The sequence below is a fragment of the Cervus elaphus genome, chromosome 25, assembly GCF_910594005.1.
Source record: "Cervus elaphus chromosome 25, mCerEla1.1, whole genome shotgun sequence".
Lineage (NCBI taxonomy): Eukaryota > Metazoa > Chordata > Mammalia > Artiodactyla > Cervidae > Cervus > Cervus elaphus.
Genome location: NC_057839.1, coordinates 14,712,804 through 14,740,790, shown reverse-complemented (window position 1 = coordinate 14,740,790; position 27,987 = coordinate 14,712,804). Strand labels below are relative to the sequence as shown.

At 42.4% G+C, this 27,987-nt stretch overlaps 1 protein-coding gene across 1 annotated transcript in view; it reads left to right on the top strand.

The window, feature by feature from the left end:
- The window catches only part of PIK3R1 (phosphoinositide-3-kinase regulatory subunit 1), a 92,164-nt gene that overhangs the window by 37,333 nt on the left and 26,844 nt on the right, over positions 1 to 27,987 (top strand). The window contains exons 3-4 of the mRNA XM_043887927.1: positions 25,383 to 25,475; positions 25,915 to 25,989. Coding sequence (XP_043743862.1) covers positions 25,383 to 25,475; positions 25,915 to 25,989 — 168 coding nt within the window. The remainder of the gene's footprint in view (positions 1 to 25,382; positions 25,476 to 25,914; positions 25,990 to 27,987) is intronic.

The following is a 27,987-nucleotide window of genomic DNA, read 5'->3' as shown; positions in this document are numbered from 1 at the left end:
CAGCCACGCTGGGAGAGCGTCATTTTACTGGTGCTGGTGTGTCCCCAGCCTTCTGCTCCCAAAAGCAATCTGAAAGCAATGATGCTGGGGATTTCGAATTGATTCTGGGGTTCTTGAAGTTAGGTACACAGTTTCAAAATCTGCTTACCAGCACCACAGAGCTAAATGAAACCTAGTTCATATCCGAAATGGTCCTTTCAGATCAGAAGTCTGTGTTTTTACCTTTTATGCATATACTGAAATTAACCTGGTGCTCCCAACAACTTTGTTGCCTTGTGATGCTCTGAGGCACTAGGGAAGTGAGGGAAATGATTAATTTCCTGACACAGTAATCACCTCTTGGGTATTAAAGATTTATCTTCAAAACCTCTCATCATACAATGGGTTACCTTTGTAACCCATTGTAAGGATCCCATTTAAAGTGCCTTAGGGCTTGTATTGTTTATTTGGTTGAGTTTTTTTTTTTTTTTTTTTTGCCAGGAAGATTCTTGTAAAGTAGGTGATTCTTAGTTAAAATTCCTGGATTCTAGATTTGATTTTAAAATAGCTATCTGATAATGTGTAATGTATTCTCTATAAAACCTTTCCAGGACATCTCTGGTGGCCCTGCTGTGCACGAGATGACCCAGAGTTTCTTGGTTCAGCAGATGGCAAGGTGTAAACAGTGTTTCTGAGTTGGTTTTTCAATGTACCCTATGTCTTTAAAAAAACTTTATAATGAATGTCTTTTTGAGCCTTACTGGTCCTCTTTGTTTTTATTTATTGACTGAACTAAGCAGGCTGAATGTTCCTGAGCCATTGACTAATACAGGAAGTGCATCAAAGTCAGTCTAGGTTAGAGCTGGGCAAGTGGAAAGGCAGGTTCCTGGAGCCCTGGATTCATCAGCCACTGATTTTGGATGGTAGACCCAGCTGCAGAAAGTAGGAGGCCTCCCTTATGGGCTAGAACAACTCCTGTTCTTTCTTTCAAAACTTCTGGCGTTTTCATTAGTCCATTTTTCAGATTTTGCAAGATTGAAAATCAAGTCTTTCTGTATCCAGAGGAAGGCACAAAATTGTCCCCACTGAGAGAGACAGAGCGAGAGAGAGATTGGAGGGGTCTCATGTCCTCCAAGGCGGGCCTCAGATCTGGAGGTCTGCAGGTCCCCCACCCTGCTGGGGGTGTGGGGGGTGTTGGTGGAGCATTGGCTGTGTGCTGAAGGAATGGCTGGCCTGGGAGATGTTCCGGCTGAATCATGCATTTGGGCTTGGAAAGCCCTGCCTCAAGTCCACCGGCAAGAATGAGGCAGAATTCACGATGTGATGTCTTAAGGTCCTGACGTTTGCCAAGGGTTTGAGCAATCCTTGACATCTCCTGTGGAAGAGAAGAACTGTGCCCTGTCCCACAGTAAGTCCAGCAGAGATGGAAAAGGTCAGTCCCTTGCATCTCTCTTGTGCTATTTAGACCAAGACGTCAGCCTTGCTGGCCCACTCTTAGCACACTGTCCCGAACCTGAGGACCAGCAGAATTACAGGCCCAATTTCAGGCTGACTTGAGGAGTTGGTGTCTGATGACGGGCAAGTACCTACATGTGTCTTTCATTATTCTGTTGCCTTAGGAGATGCTGTTTAAGTTGGCAGATAGACTTATTGAAAGCAAAGCTTGTCACTGGTGAGATTACTGATTTCACTAAAAAAAAAAAAAAAAAAAAGGATTAAATGCCAAGGGAGAAGGAGGGGCGTGTGTAGCATTTAAAAGTGTGGTGAAGCCATCAAGTTAACAAGAAAAAGTAGAATAAAATGTGGTTTCAATTTGTTGTACTGGGCTTGGGATGATAGTGTTTCAATAGTAAACTGTAGGGAGAAAGAGTTTTCTGAATTTCAAAATCCTGGAAGTTATTTAGGGGGTTTAAATTTGCTACAGTTCCCAATTCTATACTATAGTAAGTCAGGATTTTTTGCAGGACTTGCTGACGATGAGAACAGAGGCTGGCAATTCCTAGGCTGGAGGTCCTCAGCCTCATTGTGGAGAAAAGCTACTCTTTATCTCCTGAAGCCTTGTGTGTAGGGCAGAGCATGTTGGGGGTGTTGAACGCCTGGTCCTAAATCTGCACACTTCTTACCTACGTGACACCCAGCGCCACCCAGTGGCAGCTGCTGGACAGCGCGGGAGCTGTTCAAAATCGACCTCGTTTTGTTCTCCCTTCAGGACCGTCCACTTCTCTGCTGCTTCTGGTTTGGGGGTGTTTTCCCCTCGATAATACCTAACCCCGTCTTTGATGGGAAGAATTGACTACATGTCTAGTTTCAGTCTTTCAGGGTATTTGTGCATTTCTTTACTTTGTCCCTTCTTCCTTGTGGTGCTAATTATTATCCGTATTGATATTTTCCCTCCTCCAGTTAGCGATAATGTGCATACTTTTTCCTTGCATGTTCTTGTTTCCTTGGCTAAAGAATTAGTGCCTGATGGTATTTCCCCTTGTTACAGTTTTAATTCAAAGTGAGTCTTCACTTATATCTTCGTGTTTATGCTTTGAGCTGTGGTTTCCCAGTTCCCAAGTATGTTTCATGACACTTATCCTACATTTCAGACAAGGATTTGTGTGTCCCATAGGATTCAAGCTGGATTTGGAGAAAGCGCCAACTAACAAATGGAATTATTCTGTCTTGTGAAAGGTTCCAGCCCTTTTAAAGCTTGACTCAGCGAGATAGAAAACAAATATTCTTGGGAAGAAACTGGGTTTGTTAGTACTTGGCGAGAAACTTTCAGAAAGGAAAGAACATTTCCCTTGGCCTCAGGAGCACATTCAATGTGAAATATGACTGTTTTTAAAAGAGTTAAACTTAAATTTATCTTCGGGTCACTTATTTGACTTGAAAATAAATGGATCTAGTCCTTACTTTAAAAAGAAAAGATTCAGAATCCTATTTTAAATAAGATGATAGTTCAGTACATTAGGCAAGATGCTCCCAACATCAGCTCTTCACTGAAAACAGCTGGGATTCCAGGGGTGTTTGCAGAAATCCTTACGAGCTGGGGGATGGGCGAAATGTGGCCAAGTTAGTTCCAGCTGCACACATTTGCCTTGTCTGAGCTCCTTATGGTAAGTGGAGCACACGCTTCAGAATTAACTGTGGTGGAGTCAGATTCTCTCAGCAGCGGACTGAGCAGGTGGAAAGTTTATTTAGTGAGAGGAATGACTGAGAACAGTGAGCTATAAATCCATCAATAGCCATTCCAAGAAAGAGCTGTTAAATGTCTTCTTTTTATTTTCCCACATATCCCATTTTGGGGGCTTGTTTTCATATTTTTATAACCTTTCCAGAGTCTTGAGTGATTTTGAAATGCTTGCCATTTGGTCATAAATGTGACAAGTGAATAGGAGCCTGCACACTTGGATGTGATTTAGAGCGGCTGACCCGCCAGCGCTGGGGGTAACTTCTGAAGATGGCTCTGTGAACACCCTTTCTCCTGGCCCCAACAGCAAACAGGAAGTGGACCAGGAGAGATTTGTTCTTGACAAAAGAATGATCTGTATCCTAACTCTGAACTTCACACACTGTTTAGATGTTCCTGTGTTTGGTGTGGTCAGTTCCCTTCTCTTGTCCTCTCTTCTCTTTAATTAGGGTGGAAAATGGAAAGTTTACTGAACAGAATTTTGAGTGGAATTTTAGATTGGAAAAGGACCATAGGGATCATCCAGTCCAGAGTGAAAGGGAAAAAAAAGTCCAAAGAGGATGAATGATGTCGTGTTGGGATACTGGAATCTCTTCATAAAGCGAGAATCATCTTAAGGTGTCTTCATCTGAGACCTCTATCCAAAAGGGTAGCTTTCCAAAGACTGCTTTAGTGAAGTCTTCAGTTTAAAAAAATGGCTCTTTGTCAGGCATGCTAAGGACAGGATAATGGGTATGTTTCTTCAGAGTGCAGTGCAGGAGACCTGGGTTCGATCTCTGGGTCGAGAAGATGCCCTGGAGAAGGGAATGGCAACCCACTCCAGTATTCTTGCCTGGAGAATTCCATGGACAGAGGAGCCTGGAGAGCTAAAGATCATGGGGTCACAAAGAGTCAGACACGACTGGGCAACTAACACTTTCACTTTCAATATTTCCTGAACACTGGTTTAATATTGAAGTCATTCTTAACCTTGGTGCTGATCTGAACAGACTGGTAATTGAGTTAGTCATCATCTGTAACTTTGTACAATTTTAATGTGATTTAAGGGAAGACATCCTTGGAAGTGCTTAGCTATGGTTCATGCCCATAATCAATCATATTTCTTTTTGGTCTTAAAACTTTATATAATACAGGGAAGTAGATTGCACAAGTACAATCTTTTTTTTTTTTTTTTTAATGAAGTAGAGGAAACAGTATCTTAAATTAAATAAGGGTTTCCTGAGGATCCGGAATCTTACTCCTAAATTTTCCCCTGGGTAACCTCCAAATCCTCTCTTGCCTTTGTCCCTAGTTGACACGAGTCTGGTCACAATTTACACTGTGAATGGATACTATGCTCTCTGAGGTGATACTTGCTAGGCAGGGAAAGATTTCTTCAAGGGAAATAAATCCAGACTGGAACGTTAGTTGCTGGGTGGCTCCAGAAGCATTTCATTAGAGCTTAACTTCTGAGATTTTTCAGTGAGGGGAATGAAATTTAACAGTATATAATTTTCTAAAATTACTGAAAGAAAATAGTTTCAGCCCCTGATTTGCAAAGTACTCACTTTATAATACTCTTGAAATTTTTGTTGGATACAGATTTTTCCATGCCACGGGTGTGGAGGGAATGGCCCACTCTTGCTGATAAAGGGAAGCTAGTGTTGGACAGGAACAAATGGTGAATTCAGGGCTTTTCTGGAGTCTTTGGAGGTATTCATTCTTGACCAAGCTATATGCGAATAGCATCTTTATCTGGGTCTGCCTCTGATTCAGCCTCACCATCTCCTTCAGCAATGGATTAAACAAATGTCACTTGTTAGCTTCTTCTTCCTGACCCTAATGTACCAAGATTAATTTGAAGCCATGTTCTATGAAATAGTCCTTGGGGGACATGGGTCAGTGATTTTATAATGATAGTGGGGGTTGGAGAACATGCTTAAGCTTGCTCATGGTGATTGTATGTATCTTCATTTTGATTCTCAGCTTCACTACTTTCATAGCATTCTTTTAGGATCCCAGCCTGACTTCATCTACACTGCACTGCTTCTTTTAACTCAGAACCTGAGGGCCACAGAGAAACATGCTGGCCGTCGGGGTGAAGCAGCTTTTAGCATTGGTGTCTGTGGTCTTCTATCACTCTTGTAATGGAGAGATTATAATATATACATTCATCAGTGTTCTTAGGTTGGCTGGAGTGTTATTTATGCTTCGCAGAATTCCCAAGAGTGGTGCTTGGGACTTTGGTCTGCAAGCCATTTCGCATTAAAATGCAGATAAGATCTTTGAAAACCACAAAGTCATGGGCTTTGCAGGCTTGGTAACCGAGTGCCTCTGCGGTGTGGTTTTACTCTTTTTTTTTTCTGAAGTACTTGGTTGCAAGTAGTGGGACACTGAACTCATAGGGGCGTATACACCGAAACCTTTAAAAATAGTGTCTATTTATTCCACATAGCACGTTGTTCAAAACAACTTTGATGACCCCAACTGGATGTTTTTCTGGTCTTAAATGATAACATCCTGAACTTATTTATTAACCTGGTCTTTCTCCCCCTTGACCACTCCCCTCTGCTTTTTTTCTTTATCTAGTTTCTCTCTCGAGCATCTCAAAAACAAACACACAGGAACTCATTTTGTAATCTGTTAAAGGGTCTAGAAATTGAAGGCGTTATTGTTATCCTTCTTTCTTTTACTGGTGGTGTTGCCGAAGCACTAACAGCAAGGATGGTTGGGTATCTTCAGTGATCATCCAGTCTCAGCTTTGCACACCCACCAAGAACCTGAGCATTTTAATGATCTTAATTAGACATGTTCTGATGATTCATTCATGGCAAAGTACTAAAGGGCCATATAAGTGGGTGTATGTTTTCAGAGAAGATCATGCTTGGAGTTTCTGTAGAAGTTTTGCCGCAGACCCTGTTAAAGTCAGCCCCGTCCCTCTGACAGGACACAGAGAGCTTTGTTGGCAACTTCATTTCAGTGTGATTGTTTATCAGACCTTTCCTAAGAGACTGGTTTCTGAGTAGGGGTGGTGGGCGGAGGGGGTGGGTGATGGGAGAGACCACGGGGCGCTGGGCGGTCTCAGGGCTGTGGGAGGAGGGTTAGCGAGAGAGCGGGCTGATGGGGGGAGAAACGTTTGCCAAGCAGGACACCGGTTTAGGAGGGGAGGATGGAGGTGCTCAGGACCAGCCCCCTGGCTTCCAGCTGTTTCCGGCCTTGCCCTCTGGAAGGAGGCCAGTGCATGCACCTGGCCAGGGGTGGCTCAATGACTGGCCGGGTCGGGGTCACATTCGTACTTGTCCTCGCAGGGGCGGCCACGCCCTGGAGAGGCAGGCGTGCTTTATGGGGGCACCCTGGTCGCTTCTGTGGTGGGTACCACAGGGACATGGGCCACTGCATGGTCTGTAGTCTGAGGTGGGAACCGCAGAGCGGGGGGCTGCAGGGCCCAGCCAGGCCCCGCTCACCTCCACATCCCGTCATTCCGCTCCTCGTCAGTATTTTGAATTACAGGAGCAAGGAAAAGGGCTCATAACTCAAAGAAATGTGAATGACGGACAGGGAAGCCGCGTCTGCATCGGGAGAGGTCACAGTCCCTCTGCCCACACATTTCACCCCCTCTCATCTACCCAGTAGCCTGCTGAAGTGCAGACTTTACCATGAGAGACCAACCAATTAATACAGGCCTGTCCGTTAACGTTGGTCCTAATGCCTTTGGCTTATTATCTGCGGAAGATCCTAAAAGGGAGTGATAGAGTTTGATAGTCGGTAGGATGGGGAAAGGGACTTTCACTCCTCTGAAGTTATGATGCTTTTACTTGCATCTTGCGGAGCAGTATTCTCCTTCCTTTTTAGACAATTTTTGCAGAACACATTGACATTTTCAAACATTTACTGTATGTGGTGTTGCTTAGATTTTTGTTTTCATTGTTTTTCTTCTGACACCATAACATCATTTTATTGTTCCTCAGTAACCTCTGAGTTATTCATATACCATCTTCAAGTGCTGAGTAAGGAAAGACCTGTTACTTATGGTTGTTTGGTGCTTTGTTACATTAGGTATTTTAACATATTGTTAACAGAAATGCACAACACAGTTGCTCAATTATTTTCAAACAGCTAGTTCAGTTCTTAACCATTGTTCAGAGAACACTTGAAAAGATCTTAGAAATGATAACCCACTCCTTAGAGTTTATGTCTAAGAAAACTGAGATCCAGAAAGAGTCAACTTAGAGGAGTCCAACATTCACTCATTAAAAGACTTTCACGTATCAGGCACTTCAGAGGGTGCAGGGTCCGGTGATTGTCATCCTTGCTCTCGTTCCCTGCCCTAGAGACGCCACCCGGTGCAAGAGAGGCGGAGGTGTCATTTGAACCTGGGTCAAACTAATTCTAAAGTGATCGCTCTTTCATTAAGTACCTAAGTTTCTTAATTAAGCACCTCAGATGGATTGTGATCTGTCCAAAGTTTTATCTTCCAGTGGTCCTCATAGAACGAGAGTTCTTAAACATTTGGGGTGACAGGGACCCCTTTGTAAATGCATTCGGTCAGCTGATCACATCCTCTCTGTCCTTGTACAGTGAGTTTGGGGCACATTTCAGGAGTGATCTCCCCAAACCTATGTTCTCTTCATGATCTTGAGCCCCTTTTTGGAAATACAAGTTTGCAGCTGAAACGAATCTCCTGGCTCTTCAGTGTAGGTGGTATGGACTTAGTTTTACAGGCCACACTCTTCAGCCAGTTTTCCTAGGTGTTACCACCACCACCAAGTAGCTCATTATACCAGGGTCTTCCCAAACCCTGAAACCATTCACACTGACACCTCAAAAGCCATGCTACCTCAAAGAACTCTGGGTCAGCTCCCTTTCGGGGAGCCAGCTCATGCAGACTTTTGCTTAGAAGTTCAGGTAGTTTGGAAATTCATGCTGCCTTCAGACCTATAGACCTTATGCCAGAAAGAGCCCAGAGGGCTCAGAAGGATGCGCTCACTGGAGATTTCTATTCTTTCCTCATTGCCTTTCCTGCATGAGGAATCTTGATTCGGTGCCTTTGAGTTCTCTCTCATGTTATCACATCATCTGAATTGGAGCTGCTTGCCTCTTCCAGCCTCTGCCACCCATGAAACATTTCACATTTGGAGAAAACAATAGCAGCTTGACTTTCTAAAGGAAACAGCTTCTCTTCTGGGATCAAACTGGAAGCAGATATTTGAGCTGTGAAACTTTTTTTTTTTTTTTAAGTGTCAGGAGCTGAATTGAAGCATCATGTTCCATGTACTGGGACAAAGTCAAGTTTCAGGGCTAGAAGCAGGCGGCGTGGACACCTGCTGCAGAAGAGACCACCTCGGACAGTTTAGTCTGTCCCTTAAGTGTCTCCACCCTTGTCCACAGCCCCGTGTTTTAGCTGAAGTTTGAAGCCCAGAAGGCATTTACTATTGAACCCATAGGGCTTAGTCTCCAAGGTTTTATAAGAATGGATACGTTAAATTATACCTTCTGAAAAGAATCAGTGTGTTAAGAGACTGAATATAAAGATGCTGGGTAGCACATTGGACCAGCTTATCAAAAGGAACGCTCTCTAAGGCGCCTGCCTCTGCCCATCAGAGTAGGTAGACATTTCCACCTCCATCCTTTTGTTTTGACTTCTGTTTATTTATCCTGCAGCAAATATCAGACATGTTAACGAACCCTAATTTTATAAATGAAATTATTGCAGCTCACGCTGTCAAGATGTGAACCTAACCAGACCTCAGATTTTCTGACTTAATAGCTGGACTGTAGCAGCCTTTCCCAGATAATGGAAGCTTCTGTCAACTGCAGTCAGCCACCTGTTTCTAACAGGAGGCACCCAGGCACGCAGAATGCAAATTCTCAGGGTAGCCAGTAGCAGATGGAGAGCCACCAGATGAAGCAATTTCACTAATCACGGGCATTTCTGAAGAACCGACTTCCAGGTCTGGCCTCATGTCCTGACCCCAGGCCAGGCACTGTGACGGACCCCAGGCATCTGCTGCCTCATAGTCCAGAAGGTTCTTAGTGTATGATGAACTCTGCAGATGCCCCAGCCTCCCAGTCAACCTGGACTCAATGCCTTCACAGTAGGGTTAAAGCTGGTTGTACTCATTATACACAGTAATGAGTAAAGAAGAGTAGAACACTCAGAACTCTTGTTTGATCTTTGGGGATCTAAGGAATATATTTCTTTTTTGTCTGTTTTTAGTTTTGATCCCACAGCTCACATCTTTTGCAGATTACCAAACTCACATGAAGACAAGCCGAAAGCTCCCCTTTGTTGGGCCGTGCTTCCCGGTACAGGGTCCACCAGCCACGTGTTTCACAGTCACCCTGAGCCATGGAAGTGTGGCTGCGAGTATGAAAAGAGAAGTGAAAACTGTCAAATAGCTCATTAATAACTTTCATATCGATCATATGTTGAAATACTAATATTTTGGATATATAGTACTAAATAGAATATTAAACTTTGACCTGTTTCTCTTTGCTGGTAACGTGGCTAGTAGAAAATTTTAACCAACATGGCTTCCATTTGGACCGCACCATTAAAGGTACATGGAGTAGGAAATGGCAACCCACTCCAGTCTTCTTGCCTGAAAAATTCCATGGATAGAGGAGTTGGGTGGGCTACAGTCTCTGGGGTCACAAAGAGTCAGACATGACTGAGGAACTGAAGCACATTAAAGGTACTGAGAGCCTCTCCTTTCTCTGAGTTTCTATAAACTCAGTGACTGTTTTGCATATTCTGTTGGATTCCATTTCATGTATGCATATCTGTGTCTTTTTTTTCCAAAATGAATCGTCACTTACTCACAGACAGGACCCTGGAAATAGCCTGTCTCACACCATGATTTTCAGCAGCAGAGAGGACTGGTGGTCCCGACGCCTGCAGGGGCTTTCTCTCCTTTGTGAGTACAGAGCACATACGCGCAACATCCCATAGACTGTCATAGAGTTCAAAACACATGGTTAACCAGGGACGTGGGCCAGGCAGGGGGTGCTATTCCTGAGCTCTCTGCTTTCCTGGTCTGTCCTTGGGAGCACTCCAGACAGCTTTGTGTGTTTCTTTTGTTTTTTCCCTTTGTGGTTCTGCCTCTTGGCTCTACCAGTTCCCAGAGCAGACAAGAAAAGGTGCAGTCTTTAAGGAAACCACGCGCCCTGTGTCCTCGGGGGGAATGACAGTACTGAAGAACCTTTGCAAGGCAAGTGCTGGTTGGTTCTCCAAACCAGATAACCCTTCTCAATTAAGTCCTGGCTCTGACTGGTACAGCCGTGTGAGCCTGGGCAAAGCTCTTAACTTCTTTGAGCCTCAGTTTTCTTCTGTGTAAAGTGAGAATACTGATAGAACATTCCTCATAATCAGATAATTTCAGTAAAATAACTTAGCGCAGTGTCCGGCACATCGTAAGTGTTACCCATTGTTGTTACTACAGCCGTGGTAATGAGAGCCTCAGCGACTAAGCAGTCTTGAATTTTCTTTTTTTCCTGATCTTGTGTAATTTAGGGTTATTCCTACTGCCACATTTTTGAAAATGTATCATTTTTCAAATGATAGAATGGCACATCCCAAGTCCATAGGGGACTGGGTAAACTCACAAAGATCTGGGGTTTGGGGAACAGAGCAGTTTCCTCTGAGCATCTCATTCTGTCCCTCTGCCGGTTTTATCACTGACATTTGTACTCACTGACTGCACAGCAGAGATCGCAAGCTGATTGTGCATGGACTCCCATTTACTGGAGCCCAGCGTGCTTTGCTCAGAAATCTCAAGATGTTGGAAGGAGCTCGGTTTACAAGCAACTCAATTCAGAAACTCAGAAGAGGGTGTGTGTGTGTGTCTGTGTGTGTGTGTGCACGCGCGCGTACGCATACTTGAACTCAGTTGTGTCCGACTCTTTGCAACCCCATGGTCGGCAGCCTGCCAGGCTCCTCTGTCTGTGGGATTTTTCCAGGCAAGAATACTGGAGTGGGTTGCCACTTCCTTCACCAGGGGATCTTCCAGACCCAGGGATCAAACCTGGGTCTCCTGCACTGTAGGCAAATTCGTTACCGGCTAAGCCACCAGGGAGACCCCAGAAGAGGGTGAACAGGAGAAAACTCCCTGGAGGAAAATCACAGGTGAAGGAGAATGAGCAGGGCCCTTGGATTCAGACAGACATGGGTTGTAGTGTCTGCTCTGCCAAACACTAGTCAGTTGATCTTGCTGTAGCCATCTAACCTGTGTCTTTCCCACATACGCGGTGAGACGGATGGACTTTGCAAGGCTGTTACCAGGACTAGGAAGTGACCTACATGACTAGAACAGTCTAAGCCGATGTCTACTCCCCCCCTCCTTCCTCACTTGGCCTGACCCTCACTCTTAATTTCACGATCTTTCCTCCCCACCTCTGCCCCCTTAAATCGTGGTATATAGCAGGGGTCCGCAACCTCTGCAATCTGATGCCTGATGATCTGAGGTGGAGCTGATGTGATAATAATAGAATTAAAATGCGCTTGAATCATCCCAAACACCCCCACTGCCTGTCCATGGAAAAATTGTCTTCCACAAAACCGGTCTGTGGTGCCAGAAAGGTTGGAGACGGCTGAATAGAAACCAGTTAGTGTTACATTTCCTGACTTGCAGCAGCAGTGACTTTGGAGTATACTTAAGAACATGTAGTTAGTAGTCTTCCATTAGATTCACTTATAGAAACGGGAGAGAGATTTTAGTTCTTTTTGAATTTACTATTCATTCTGGAAAACTGGAAGTTTATATCTCACTTAAAAACACTTTCAAAAAAGTTTCCCCTCCTCTGTTAGAAATGATGGGTTAAAGTATAAGAATGAAATACAACTAAATGTTGCCATTTTACTACTTACTTTATTTCGTTTACCCCCACCCGGTTGTTTGAAGTAAGTTTTTGCTTGAGGCCAGCTGTCTCCCAGGAACCTGTGATTTTTGTCAGATTTACAGCAACATGGTGGCTAGCTGGAATATAGGGTTGTTTTTACAGTAATTTATGATTAAATGCAATTTAGTATTTTATGTTGGGCATATGATCTCCTTGACTTTTATCTTCACATCATGGAATTTTAAGGACTAGTAGTTATTTTAGAACTTATCTAATCCTTAGCACTTCATTGATACAGAAGTGAAAACCCAGAGGTATTAAATGTCTTTCCCAAAGCTCCCAGTGTGATACTGACAGATCTAGAGCTCATGTCCTTGCCTTTGTCTTTTTTTTCCCTACTATGACACAGTGGCTTCTGGGTTGTCTTTCATCTGATACAGTAACAATCTTGCATAGGTATGGCATTTTAATAGTGTGTTGGATTTTTTTTAACAGAAGTCACAGAAAGTCTGGCAGTGTATTTTAAGACCCTAATTTTCCGTTTCTTTAATAGATTACATTCAAGTAATACCCAGAAAGTATTTTACAGGCTGAAATGAAAGCGTTTAGTCTTTAAGAGACTAATGCAAAAAGTGACCAACAGGGGGAAACCTTCTACAGCCTTTTGGATTAATTCGCTTAGGTTTAGCCCCTTTGAAGAGCTCCTGTTGAGGTCAGCAAAAAACATCTGTTGACTTATTTATAGCCACAATTTCTAAGAAGCATATTCTATAGCAGATGAAAAAGTAGTTGACAGCTCATAATTCATAAAGTTACTGAGGCCTAATCTAATAGAACAAAATGTACAAAACTGGCTCCTGTGGTCCAGGCCCTATCACTTCCCTTTCGACTGAAGACAGAACGGTGTAACACAGTGGAGCACAGTTTGTTCTGGTGGTTAAGAGAGAGGCCACTGGGTCCTTTTTCATGAACAACGTCACAGGTGTTTCAGTTGTAGGAAACCACGTTTTTCTGACCAATCTCACTTGTCACTGGGATGCTTAAACACGGTGATACCTACAAATTGTTACTGGTGTATTTTCTGTTAAGAATCTAATATGTTGATGGGAATGACTGATTGAATACTTCTGTATCTGGGTTAAGCTTAACTTTTTACTTCACTCCTTTTCTTTGACCACGTATTGTATTATAATATTTGACAAAGCCACATTGCCCTTGCTGACTTTTAAGCAATTAGTAAAATTATACCTTAAAAAATCTATATTTTTTAGCTCACTTCTGGTCATCTTTTTGGGAACGTAGTCAGATTTCTTTCTGTAATTAATTTATTTTATATTTTGCTTCTGTTCTATCTGTAGGACCTCCTGTATATCACAGTTGGTTTTTTTGTTTCGCGTTTTTCTGTTGTATGTTTGTTTGTTTGTTTGTTTTTTAGTCACAGTTTAGGGGGAAAGAAAATGTAGATTGGTCTGGCACAGTTAAGTCCCTGTAGCATAGTACTATTTATTACCCTGTGCTTTTTTGAGAATTTAATGATAGGATCCAACTGCTGCCAATACTGACCCATCTAAAATTGTTATCCTTAAAAAGAAAATTATATCCAGAACAAGTCCATAGACTTCTTTAGCTGCGGGGTGAATAGCCTTGTGTTCATTTCACAAATGATTGTTGTACATTGTGAAAATGGAGAATTTATTAACTCACCAGAATTACTCACATTTGTCTGAGGTAGTAAAAGTATCACTCTATTTTTTAAAAACTCTTGATTCCTCACACAATTGTTAATGGTTGTGTTTGCTTATATCTCATAGTTGCCATCCTTTATTGTATATATGAATTGCTTAGTTTTCTGTGATTTTTTTAAAAAAAGACATTTAATCAAAAAGTGTGATTAAGTTATCTCTTCCTTCCTTAGTTTTCTCTGTTAATTGACAGGGTATTTCTATTCAGTTGTTTTCAGGTCCCTTCTCTTTTTCACCTTTTTCTTTCTAATCCTGTGGACACATCATCTTTTTCCTTTTCTCTGCCTCTTTGATCATGAGCATTTTACTCCCTTCATATCTTTATTAAGCAGGCATATCACATTAATACTTCATTTTGGACTCTTTGAAATATAAGTTACTATGTAAGTCTTTAATTTTTTTTTTTCTTTTGGTAAATTATTTGCTGGGCCCTTTCCCCATCTGATGATTAACCAAAATAAGTCCATCTGTACCTTGCAGAAAGTGATAAGTTAGTCAGCTATATTTAGCTAAATAAAACCCATTACATCCTTGGGGAAGAATGTGCTTAGTTTAGCCTTATGAGAAAACATTTAATAAATGCTGTCCTGAAAATATTTAGCCTGGCTGAGTAGACTGGCGAGGGTTCAGTCCTGATAAAGCTGAGGTGATGGTGAGAAGCTGGCCCTCTAGTCCAAGCTCAGGTTGAACAATTGCACCTCTTATCAGTAAGGGGTGTAGCTGTGGGTGTCTCCTGTATTTACCATTGGCTTCCTGCAAGGAGTTTCCACCCACTTCTCATGACTCGTAGCCTCCAGAAGGGCGTATGCAGCGTGTCTGCGTAAGGAGGAAATGAGGTTCATGGAGTGGTTTTATGGCCAACGTGCTGAACTTGGCCTCAGTTTCCTCCTCTGTAAAATGGGGACAATCATAATACCACACAAAGTTCTGCACACTAAATAAGGTGAAGCACATCTAGTGCTGAGCAGTTTCCAACGCTAGTTGTTCAGTACATAGAAACTACTGGTTGTAGTGGTAGTAACTTGTCAGGCCAGCTTTTCTAATGTTTCCTTACCTTCCTCCCTCCCACCCACCCTGCAGTTTAACAAGCTGAGTCCTCTGAATGTGGCAAGGTAGGAAAAGCTCTTGTGTGGGCATCAGAACTGGGTTCTAGCCCTTGGCCTGAACTTGTGGGACCTTGGGCATGTTGTGACCGAGTGATCTCTTCCACACAATGGTACACAGAGGCACAGAGCGACAGTAATAAGATCACACCTTGGTCTCCATTCTGTGGGTGATCCTTAGCTTTGGAAGAGAAGAGAAACGCTCATCTCTCTCTTTTGATATCTTCTTGGGTATGATAGCAGATCTAGTTAGAATTGAGAGCCAGACCCATCACCTGCCTGACACATTTTGAATATTGGGCTGTGGGATCTGGTGTAAGGTCAGCCTGTGAAGCCCAGGGCAATTTAAGCGACAGGTTATCAGTGTGTGAAGGTTAATTGTTGGGAGTTTGTCTCCCACAGTGATCTGGATTTTCTCTCTCCAGTTGGTGGGCCCAATCCTTGCTATTCAGAGTGCTCTGAGGACCAGCAGCTGGGCATCACTTGGGAGCTTGCTGGAAATGCAAAATCCTGAACCTCACTCTGATCTACCGAATCAGGTTATTTATTAATACACATTAAGGTTCAGGAAGCACTGCCCCAAATGGCTGCCATGGGGAATATTCTATCTGACACAGAGGACACTTACTAAATACCTAGAGAATTGGTATTTGGCGTTTATTTATTTTTCCCCCCTAGATTTATAGCTTTTTCCTCTCTTTGGATGTGTTGATGTGTTAGGTAGCTCAGTTTGTCATGACAAAACACCATATCAAAGTGGCTTAAATAGCAACAAAAAAAAGTAGTTTCTCAGTTCAGATCATGTGGCTGAAAGTCTGAGATCCAGGTGCCAGTGTGGTTGAGTTCTGGGGGGGGCCCTTTCCTGTACTATGTACAGTAGCTTGTTTTGTGTTCTCACATATTAGGGCGGGCACTAGTGGTAAAGAACCCACCTGCCAATGCAGGAGACATAAGAGACGTGAGTTTGATCCCTGGGCCAGAAAGATCCCCTGGAGAAGGAAATGGCCACCTGCTCTGGTATTCTTGCCTGGAGAATCCCACAGAGAGAGGAGCCTGGAGGGCTACAGTCTATGGGGTCGCAAAGAGTTGGCCATGACTGGAGTGACTTTAGCACATATTGGGGCTCGCTGGTATCTCTTCTTACAAGGGCACTAATCCCATTGCGATGGCCCCCACCCTTATGATTTTATCTCAGTTTAATTACCTCCCAAAGGTTGCATCTCCAAATACCACGCTGGGAGTAAGGCTTCAATATATTAACTTGGAGGGATGTGGTTCAGTCCATGGCAACTGATTTCTGCAACTTACTTTGAGATTCATTCAAAAAAGTAAAATAGGCAGGTGGAAAGATATGTAATAAATATAGTAAAATATTAATAATAAAATCTAGGATGAGGATATATATTTATGTCCACATTTACTGTACAGTTCTTAATGGCATATTCAAAATTGTCAGAGAAAAAACCCTGCTATCTTTAGTTACTGGAGTGAATTTAGTGGTTCTTTTCTCTGATTTCCATCCAGGCTTTCTTAAAACGGCCTCGCTGGACAGCTTTGCCTCTTTGGCAGGAGCCCCCTCTGCACGCCCTCCTTGGTCAGGCAATGTCCTGTGTCCACACTGTTAGTTATAAGGTTCCAACCTCCAGTGAGATGCTTCATTCTGGCCTCCGGTTTCCCCAGTAGTATCTTTCTGCTCGGTTTCTCGTTTACATTGTCCCTCTCCTGATAAGAGGATCCTTCAATTCTTATGAGGTTGGGGCTTCTCAAGTTTCATTGAAAGAGCCTACATTAAGCATTTCTAACTTTCTCTGCACTTGACTGTGAAATCTATTATCAGATGAAAGTGGGAGAGAAGGGTGTTCCTCCGTGGTCCACCCTGCTCCTGAGAGACAGCGTGACTCACCGGGAGCCCCCCACCCCCCGCCCGTGTTATTAACGGGGCTCCCATTGTTTTCTTTTTAGGACCGTCAGGATCTGAGGTTTAGGGTATATTCTCGTGACGGGCAATGTACTGACTTGTTTATTTGGTCAGTTCCGTTCAGTCACTTAGTCATCTCCAACTCTTTGCGACCCCGTGGACTGCAGCACGCCAGGCCTCCCTGTCCATCACCAGCTCCTGGAGCTTGCTCAAACTCATGTCCTTTGAGTCGGTGATGCCATCCAACCATCTCATCCTCTGTTGTCCCCTTCTCCCCCTGCCTTCAATCTTTCCCAGCAACAGGGTCTTCTCTAATGAGTCAGTTCTTCGCGTCAGGTGACCAAAGTGAACATTCAGGACTGATTCCTTTATGGATGGATCGACTGGTTCAATCTTCTTGCAGTCCAAGGGATTCTCCAACACCACAGTTCAAAAGCATCAATTCTTCATCAGCGCTCAGCTATCTCTATAGTCCAACTGTCACATCCATACATGACAACTGGACAAATCATAGCTTTGACTACAAAGACCTTTGTTGTGTAGTGGTAATGTCTCTGCTTTTTAACATGCTGTCTAGGTTGGTCATAGCTTGTCTTCCAAGGAGCAAGCGTCTTTTCATTTCATGGCTGTAGTCACCATCTGCAGTGATTTTGGAGCCCCAGAAAAGTCTCTCACCCTTTCCATTGTTTCCCCATCTATTTGCCATGAAGTGATGGGACCCGATGCCATGATCTTAGTTTTCTGAATATTGAGTTTTAAGCCAAGTTTTTTGCTCTCCTCTCACTTTTATCAAGAGGCTCTTTATTTCTTCTTCACTTTCTGCCATAAGGGTGGTGTCATTTGCATATCTGAGGTTATTGATATTTCTCCCAGCAATCATGATTCCAGCTTATGCTTCATCCAGCCCAGTATTTCACATGATGTACTCTGCATATAAGTTAGATAAACAGGGTGACAATATACAGCCTTGACCTACTCCTTTCCCGATTTGGAACCAGTCTGTTGTTTCATATCCAGTTCTAACTATTGCTTGTTGACCTGCATACAGATTTCTCAGAAGGCAGGTAAGGTGGTCTGGTATTCCCATCTCTTGAAGAATTTTCCACAGTTTGTGGTGATCCACACAGTCAAAGGCTTTGGTGTAGTCAAAAAATCAGAAGTAGATGTTTTTCTGGAACTCTCTTGCTTTTTTGATGATCCAGCGGGTGTTGGCAATTTGATCTCTGGTTCTTCTGCCTTTTCTAAATCCAATTTGAACATCTGTAAGTTCACAGTTAATGTACTGTTGAAGCCTGGCTTGGAAAATTTTGAGCATTACTCTGCTAGCGTGTGAGATGAGTGCGATCACGTGGTAGCTTGAACATCCTTTGTTTATTTGGTGGGGAGTGCAAAAACTGGTATTATTAGAGTCATTTTACTTGAAGACACCAGAAAGTATCAATACTATAGCTGCCCACCTGGGGAGCATCCACTGTGTGTCACAGGAATCTCTTGTTGCAGTTACCCTTAAACTAGGGAGCCTTGGTGGGAAATTTGGGGAAACTTATCACAGGTTTCTGTCTTTGAAAAGAAGAAATAAGATTCTGGTGGAAAGAAACAGGTTCAAGCTGAACTCGGGGACACTATTCAGGAGGTTTGTGATTGAATGACTTCATTTCTCTCAGTCTCCTCGCCTTTAAATTGAGGGTGATAAGGAACTGCTATGAAAAATAAGTGAACGCCTGTCTGTAAGATGCTTAGTGTGGCGGTGTGATTCATGAGTGATGTTCAGTAACATTCACTCACTCAATAAATGGTCAAGTGCCCGTTGGGTTTGAGTCACACGATTCTTCCTTTCTTTCCTTCCCTTTCGGGATCTCTCAGCACACTTTGTATGAAGTCTTTCTAAGCCAATCAACCAAAGGATCCCAACTTTCCTTATAAACCATTAGGTTCCCAGATCCTAGGGACTCAACTACAAATTATTTTCCGTGTGGGGAGAGGGGGAAGTCTTTTTCTCTTCCCCATTTATCTCTCCCTGCATCTTAATTTGCTCTATGCTATAAATGGTAATCTTTAAATCAGACTCCAGTTTAGGTGATAAGAATCACAATTAATTAGGCTAGCCTGTCAAAGAGTAAGTGTAATCTTGCATTTCAATTATCTCAATGCCAAGACTTCAGCCAAGGCCATCAGAAGTGAAACTGTAATGTCTGCTTATGTTTAATAAAGTCTTTGCCTGCTGTTTGTTTCCTGGACTAGTCTCTTGTCTAGAAATAAATTAGATGGGCAGAGGATGTTAGATCCATTTTTTCCCCCGCTGTGGAGCAGAAGAGATACATGGGAGAAGATAAAACTTAAAGGTATTAAAGACTAATTAGTTTAGGGGATCTGAAAAGATTTGCAAACTTCTTGTTTAAATCTGTTGACAACTCTTTAATTCCCTCCAACTAGTTATGCCTAAAAATAGTGCAGTTATGGCTGAAGATTTTGACATTTACTTTCTACTCCCATTTTCAGTTGCTTGTATTTTTTTTCTTCCTCCTATTCCAAAAGAAAAATCCTAGTTTTCACCAAGTTCAGTATCATTCCAACTATATTTTTCCTTTACATTCAGAAAACTGAAACACAGTAACTCAAATAGATTGTCCTTATAGGGGGAAAGTGCACTGTAGTGAAAATCATGTGATAATTTAGGTATGATTTCTGAAAAGATACTGTTTTTTTACATATAGAAAGGCAAAATGCAGATATCTACTCTAATTAAATGTTTCCTGTTTGTCACCTTAAAGAAAAACTTGAGAATTCTGTCTTAATTAATAATTTCTGGTGTTAATACTTACCATTGCTTTTGGGTATTTTAAAAATCTATGAATAATAGAAAAGATTAAATGGATGATTCAAAACTAATAATAGCTACCCATTAGCTTGCGCTTGCTACATTCTAGGCACTGTGCTTACCCATGTTTGTTTATAAATTATTCATTTAATCCTTGGTACACTTAAAATTGTTCCCATTTTACAGGTGAAGAAACTGGGGTTCAAGTTAATTAACATACCCAAGATTATACTCAGTAAGTGGCAAAACCAAGATTAAAACCCAGGTCTCTTTGGCTTTAAAGTTGTGCTTTTAGTAATTTCTCTACTGCTGATTAAACAGTTCCAAAGTTAAGGAACTCATGATTATTTTATTTTGGTGGGGTTTGTTTGTTTGTTTTGTTTAGCTTTTTTCTGCATTGTCTTAGCCAGCATTTGTTACAGCTTTGCCCATAGAACTTGAGAAGTTTAAACGTTCAGAGTACTAACCATTATAAGCATAAAGTATGAATGTGCTTATAAGATTTATTTAAGAAAAGTATTTTGGGGATTAGATTTTAGCCTACCAGAATGTCCATTTTTCACTTGAAAGAATGAGAGAGATTGTTCCAGGTGGAAAAAAGTTTTGATTGAGCAACAGTTAATAGGCAAGCATCTTGATTTAATACTGATCCACACTTTGCATATACTTTCTTTTCTGTTTATTTGTACTACATTTTAAAAGGTAAGTGGCAGCTTTTTATGTACTTCCAAGCTGCTTCCATCAGTAATGAAATACTTGGCTGGGGCCGTTTCTGGAGTCCCAGAATTTCAGCTTAAATTTTCCATTCGTCCCTGCCAGGCCCTAATTCTAAAATATCTTTTTTTATGGAGAAGGCCTCCAAAAGGTGCAGCTGTGCGCTGGTTTCATCTTGCACTCCGTAGCGGCGTTGGCACTGTTGAACGCGAGGAATGCCACTGTCTCCCACACACCACTGGCGCCCAAGGACTGTTCAGGCCTGTCCATGTTGGTGATTTGGGAAGGGCCTCCGTCGGGAGGGAAGGCTCTCTCCTCTTCCATGCGATTGGTTGTCGCCAGGGCAAAGAGGGGGAAATAGAACTAGTGGAAAATGCAGCATCTGATGAGTTTGAGCAGGCCCTGGGAGTTGGTGATGGACAGGGAAGCCTGGTGTGCTGGGGTCCATGGGGTTGCAAAGAGTGGGACACCACTGAGCGACTGAACTGACTGACTGATGTGTCCTCAAGAATGCTTTTCTGCAGCCCAGGACACCTAGTTCATTAGTTTGTTGTTGTTCAGTCGCTCAGTAGCATCTGACTCTGCGATCCCTTGGAACTGCAGCACGCCAGGCTTCCCTGTCCTTCACTATCTCCTGGAGGTTGCTCAAACTCCTGTCCATTGAGTCGGTGATGCCATCCAACCATCTCATCCTTTTGTTGCCCCCTTTTCCTGCCCTCAGTCTTTCCCACCATCAGGGTATTTTCCAATGAGTGGGCTCTTAAACAGTATGAATAGTTCATTGGTGTTCCTATAAAACGCTGATTCCTCTTTTTTTTTTTTGAAACAAGACACATCTTGGCTTCACCACCACTTTCAGAGCCTTCTGCTTTTCTTGTCTTCTTTCTCTCTGAGTAATACTGATATCTTTTGATGAAAAGTGATTCAGCTAAGTGAAAAACTGGTGTTGGCTTACAGTGGAGGAATCTAAAATTCACCCAGCTTTAAGAGTAGACTTGGCTCTCCACACGTGTACACTGATTACAGCAGGATTCAAAACCAGAAAACATTCCTCATTCAGGCATACAAATCTGTCTGTAAGGTGAAATCAAATGAGAATTTATATGTAAACTTGATAAGGATTACGCTCTGCTAATTTGTGTTTTGTTTAATGGTCACCATATATGACCTCTATATTGTGTGTGTGTGTGTGTATGAGTTCCATTATGTTTCAGTTTATTGACCTGTATGATGTACGTTATCAAGGACTTTTCAAAGAACAATTTGCCAAATTTGGTACTTCCTAGCAGTTGTCATTTCCTGCTGAAATTCTTTAAAATGGGATCTAACAGAAGTGTAAATATTGACCTTGAGTATTTAATAAAATTAAAGGAATAGTTGATTTTAGGATTGTTGAAATAATTAATATTTTGCTTTAAAATGCTTTTTAGACTTTTCACTGTTAATTGAGCTTATTACTCAAAGTAGAAAAGGTGAACTTCATAAATTTCTTGGGTAAAGCTTCCACATCCCCTGTGTTTAAATATTTTAAAAGGAAATGGACTGAATCATAGATATTGTACTACAGAATAGGAAATCCTTGCATTGTTATTTTTAAAAAACCTTGTGTCTTTGTAAAATTTACTTTTTAAAATTCCTATTGCAAAACTTTAATCAGTTGTAATGATTTATACATTTGAGTAATAAGCTTTCTTCAATATTAAAAAAAAAACTCAGTGATAAATTCACTCAGTGTGTTACAAAGGAGTACCTGTACTTCCTACTGCATACGTCTAGTATTTTTCTTTTTAAAATATTCTGGGGTGTACTTTGAGAAAGGTGTTGAGAAAGCCATCACAGTGCTTTTTAGAAACTTCATGTTGCACTTGTATGCGTGAAACAAATGATATTTTGCATCTCAGGATATGGAAAGCAAACTACCATGTTTTGCCAAAGAAACATTGAAAGGACTTAGAAAAGATTTTTTTTTCCCCTCCTTCAAACTAAAGTGAAGAAATAAGAGTGGTAGAAACAATTTTATATGTAGTATTTGCCAGCCCAGTAATATAACAACTGTTGTGTGCACATTTCAATCACAGTTAGGTGAAATCTTTAATTATCACTTAATTTAACTTTCATATTTGCTTGCAGAAATGATCATGTTGATAAGATTCTGGGAGAAGATAAACTTTTATTAAGCAATTCCATCTTTGGTTGCCAACTTTTTTTTTTTTTTTAATTAAAAAAAATGCTTCTGTAATTTATGAGGGAAGAGGAGGAGGAACAAGACATGTTAGTTGGGTGAATGTTGTGCAGATGTGTGGGTTCGTGTATTTACTATTTAATCTTTAGCTTTTTGCACTTTGGTATACGCTGAGATCTGTAAGTTTGAGAAGGTTAAGAGATGCTACAGTCAGTCCTAATTAATAATATTTTTCTCCTGTTACATGTGCTGATAGGAAATTTCATTTTGCTCAGTGTAGAAGGCATCTGTAGGGGAGGATAGTTTTGTGAGCTGATAATCTAAGGCAAAAGGAAATAGTTTATAGTTTATCAGAGGAAATGAGAGGCTGTGCTCTTTTATGGTATTTCTTTTTTTATTTACAGTGCTTTTAACTAAAAGACTACTTTAGTTAAAAAGAAACTTTAAAGATATTTGCGTTTTTTACTAAAGAATAGCTGATTTACAGTATCATGTTAACTTCAGGTGTGCGGCATAGCAAGCAATTCAGTTTCATATATACATGTATATAGTCTTCAGATTTTCCTCTGTACAGGTTATTGCAAAATACTGAGTTCCCTGTGCTATACAGTAGGTCCTTGTTGATTATCTATTTTATATATAGTGGTGTGTATATGTTAATCCCAATCTCCTAATGTATCCCTCCCCCCACCCCAAGATACTTCTATTTTAAGGACTTTTCAGGTATACTCATACTTTAACAGATTTGGGCAATGTCATTGCTGGATTTTTTTTCAGGCAGTGGGTAGGGGTCACTTGCATGGATTTGCTTCTCATAATAGCATGTCTTAAAACTTATTACTAACCCAAAACAGATGACTAGCTCCATTCTTGGATATTCTGATGCTGGGGGTTTGTAGTTGTACCAGCAGTCTGTCTGCATGACAAGTTCTCCGGGTGATCCATAGGCTCAGGTTGGTGGCGGAAACACAGGTGAGGCGAAGTTCCCACTCAGCTCTCTGCATCGTGACTGTCTGGCAAGTCAGTAGCATGCCTGCCTTGCTTTTATGAAGTGCAAAGTGTGTTCAAGTGCTGTTGCAGTAGGACAAAGTGGCCCAGGAAGCTCAGTGAGAAACCTTGTGTGCCCTGTGTTCAGACGTTGTTGAGTCCCATGTACCAATGCTGGGTGCTCGGGGCTGGCCCTATAGTGGGGTTTTTGTAGTATGAAGTCAGCTCAGGAATCTTTCATGTGCTTGTGACGAAACTTGCCCTTGTTCAGGCTATGGGACTCTGCTCTTCAGGACTGTGGTCAGTAGTTTACAGCTATTTCATTTTAAATCAATAGACATTAAAAATTCTCTTCTTCCGTTGCAGCAATTACATTCCAGGTGCTCAGAGCACTTGCTGGGTAGCACAGCTAATAGATCATTTCCCTCATCACAGCAAGTTCTTCTGGAGAGTGCTGCTATAGGATTTTCTTCCGTAACATAGCTCTTTTCTTTTTATCCACGGTAGTTGGTATGGCTAACAGAGTTAGGTGGCAAGACCACGTTACTCTCTCAGGGAAGAGAAGGGTCTTATACTACAGGCTCTGGGTTTCCAAAATCACATCAACAATACTTAATTTTCTGAGGTCAGAGTTTAACATAATCTTACTTGACTGTTGTGAATCTGTTGTTTCTCTGTGCTAACTCACTATTAGAAAGATGGGCTGCATTAGAAATTTGCTTAACATGATATATGGCTTAAAAAGTCACACCACTGAAATCTCATTGAAACAAAATTGTCAATATTTAGTCTTAGATTATATAAACTATGTGAGAGTACATATACAGCTATGAACCTTAAGTGTCTAAAAGTGATTTATGGGTGGCTGATAAATAGACTGCACAGGTAGGTATTTTCATAAAGACTGTTTACCTATATTTTGCATTTTGAGAAATTTGAGGTGCGTATATTTAGCTCCCTCTTCTGGTATCTTATGAGAAAAGTATTTATATATTTTTTTGGAGTGAAATATACAGTTATCAAATGTTGAAGGACATTATGTGTGTCACCCAATTAGATTTTTTTTCTTTTGTTATCATTTGGTAAAACATGTAAATAAAAGCGTGGAAAGAATACTTCATGACAGTATCACATGTGTTAAGCTATTGACTGACCAAAACATATGTAAGCCAATAAAGGCATTTCAATAGCAGGTCCATGGGGACTGGAGTGTTGGGTGGCCAGTGATCATTTGTACCTGCTTCGTGTTTGATATTACACCCACCTTGGCATTTGTGGAGCTTGGGCCAAAACACAAAGGAGGCCCAAGCAACTTGCATCTGAATATTTGAAAATTAAAAATCACATTGACAGATGGTTTGATAAAAGCTGTTCCAGCCTCCTACAGTTATTTCTTCACGATGACCGGGAAGCTGGATTTGAATTTAGATTTCTTGGGTTCCGAGTTCTGCCCGAGAGTGTGGTGGCATGTGGAGAGCTGGTCCACGCCTGGCTTGGCCCCGTGCCGCCGGAACCGTGCACGGCCAGGCTCCCTTCCATCCTGAGCCCGCTCCCCTCCGCCCCAGCCCATGCCTCGGGCCGGTGGGGCACGCCGGAGCCAGGTCTGCGCGCAGAAGGATGGACCTGAGGCAGAGACCCGAGAAGCCGCTGAGGCAGGGGATCTGGGCTTCTGGGGAGCCTTCTGATCGTGTCCTAGGAGAGGAGCAGCAGGCGTGTCCCCCGGGCAGCTCACTCGTGGGAAGAGGCAGCGCTGGAGGGTGGCGGCCTGAGAGGAGCCTTCTAATAAACACAGGGCCCCGCGCGGGCCCCCTCTTTCGTCCTGGCCTGAGCTTGCTGCTGTCGTGACTGCAGTCCGTGACCTCGTGTCGGGATCGTTTTCTCTGCTCTTGACCGCACTGGACTACCCTCGATCAAACGTAACCGCAGGGTTGTTTGTGCTTGCAGCTTCCACTCTCCCGGACCTTGCAGAGCAGTTCGCACCCCCTGACGTCGCTCCACCGCTTCTTATCAAGCTCGTGGAAGCCATTGAAAAGAAAGGTAATCCAGCTGGCCAGGGACATCAGCTCACGGGTTATGGCCTCATCTCGTGGGTGTTACCATTTATATCTGTTGCGTGGATGTTCATTGAATCCACTTCCTGCCACCTGTGCTGGATACATAAGCTGTTTGTGGCCGTGACCTGGGGAGATAGTATTGCTCTGACTTCTCACTCCATACTGTTGTGTAGTTACTATATGGAAACTTTTAAATTCTCCCTGTTTTAATAAATGGAATTAACTTGTTCCTCAGTGGCCAGATGATTTTGCCAAAATTATTGATATGCCAAATAAGATGAATAGTGGGAGTTGACTTCCAAGAATGCTTGGTACACATCTCAAATAGACACTGGATGAAAACTGGAATGTCTCTCTGGCTGCAGGCTTGCAGGTTCCCCAGAGAGCTGTGTTTTGCATACTCAGTCTGTTTTGTGTCCCAGGTCTGGAATGTTCAACTCTATACAGAACACAGAGCTCCAGCAGCCCGGCCGAGTTACGACAGCTTCTTGATTGTGGTGAGTGTCAGAGAGCTGGAAGTACACAGAGGGAGAGACGGTTCTTACCTTTGTGTTTCAGGTAAAGCACAAAACACTTGAGCTTAAACGTGCAACGTTCTCAGTTTGGAGGGAGCTCAGAAATCCTGCACACTTCCCTGTGTGCTCTTCCTGTAAGAGGGCAGGCCTTTGATGTTTGTCTCCTGAGCAGGGGTGTCTGTGCCTGTCTGCCTGCAGGTACATTGGCTGGCATCACAGCCATGAGCCTCTTGGGCCTGCAGAAATTGCACAGGAGAGAAACATCTTGGGATTTCTCTGATTCTGCTCATCTGTCATCTTTCTCTGACCTTGCCATTGGCTACATCTAATACATCTGGACTAGTTGAAAAAGTACTTATAAACCTGTCATTTAGCAAAGGTCTCTTCTGATCTTTTCCCTTCTTTTCTTTCTGTCTTCATTCCTTTCTTGCTTGCTTGTCTTTTCATGCCATATTTTATCAAGTAAAGTGAAAGTCACACAGTCATGTCCGACTCTTTGTGACCCCATGGACTGACTATACAGTTCATGGAATTCTCCAGGCCAGAATGCTGGAGTGGGCAGCCTTTCCCTTCTCCAGGGGATCTTTCCAATCCAGGGATTGAACCCGGGTCTCCCTCATTGCAGGCGGATTCTTTACCAGCTGAGCCACATAACCACACTGTAAAGAATCTGCCTGCAATGTGGGAGACCCAGGTTTGATCCCTGGGTTGGGAAGATCTCCTGGAGAAGGAAATGGCAACCCACTCCAGTATTCTTCCCTGGAGAATTCCATGGACAGTATAGTCCATGAGGTCACAAAGAGTTGGACACACTGAGTGACTAACGCTTTCAACATAATGATATTATTATATTTAGTAGTGTGCTGGTAAACCAATTCTTGGAGAAGTGGGGGGAAGCCCTGGTTTGTAGCATTTCCCCATTTCTGTAGTGTAAATATTCCTACGTGATTAATTTCATGTTACCAATGTGTTACCACTTGGGAAGAATTGTGAGCCAATTCAAGTCAACTCTTAGCACACCATTGGTTAAATGGCATCCATTAATTTAACCAAATGGTACCTTAACTATTAGTTCCTTCCCTCTTTGCCATACAGAATACAACTATAAAAATATAAATTTACTTGCCGTCATTCCAGCAAGTCATCTTCTACATCAGCTTCTGGAATCTCTTAGACCCTTTCACTTTAGTTCAGTCACTCAGTCATGTCCGACTCTTTGTGACCCCATGAATCGCAGCACGCCAGGCCTCCCTGTTCATCACTAACCCCCGGAGTCTACCCAAACCCATGTCCATCGAGTCGGTGATGCCATCTAGCCATCTCATAATCTGTCGTCCCCTTCTCCTCCTGCCCTCAAGCCTTCCCAGCATCAGGGTCTTTTCCAGTGAGTCAACTAACTCTTTGCATGAGGTGGCCAAAGTATTGGAGTTTCAGCTTCAGCATCAGTCCTTCCAGTGAACACCCAGGACTGATCTCCTCTAGGATGGACTGGTTGGATCTCCTTGCAGTCCAAGGGACTCTCAAGTGTCTTCTCCAACACCACAGTTCAAAAGCATCAATTTTTTGGTGCTCAGCTTTCTTCACCATCCAACTCTCACATCCATACATGACCACTGGAAAAACCATAGCCTTGACTAGATGAACCTTTGTTGGCAAAGTAATGTCTCTGCTTTTTAATATGCTGTCTAGGTTGGTCATAACTTTCCTTCCAAGGATTACTCTTTTAATTCCATGGCTGCAGTCACCATCTGCAGTGATTTTGGAGCCCTAAAAAATAAAGTCTGACACTGTTTCCACTGTTTCCCCATCTATTTCCCATGAGGTGATGGGACCAGATGCCATGATCTTAGTTTTCTGAATGCTGAGCTTTAAGCCAGCTTTTTCACTCTCCTCTTTCACTTTCATCAGGAGGCCTTTTAGTTCCTCTTCACTTTCTGCCATAAGGGTGGTGTCATCTGCATATCTGAGGTTATTGATATT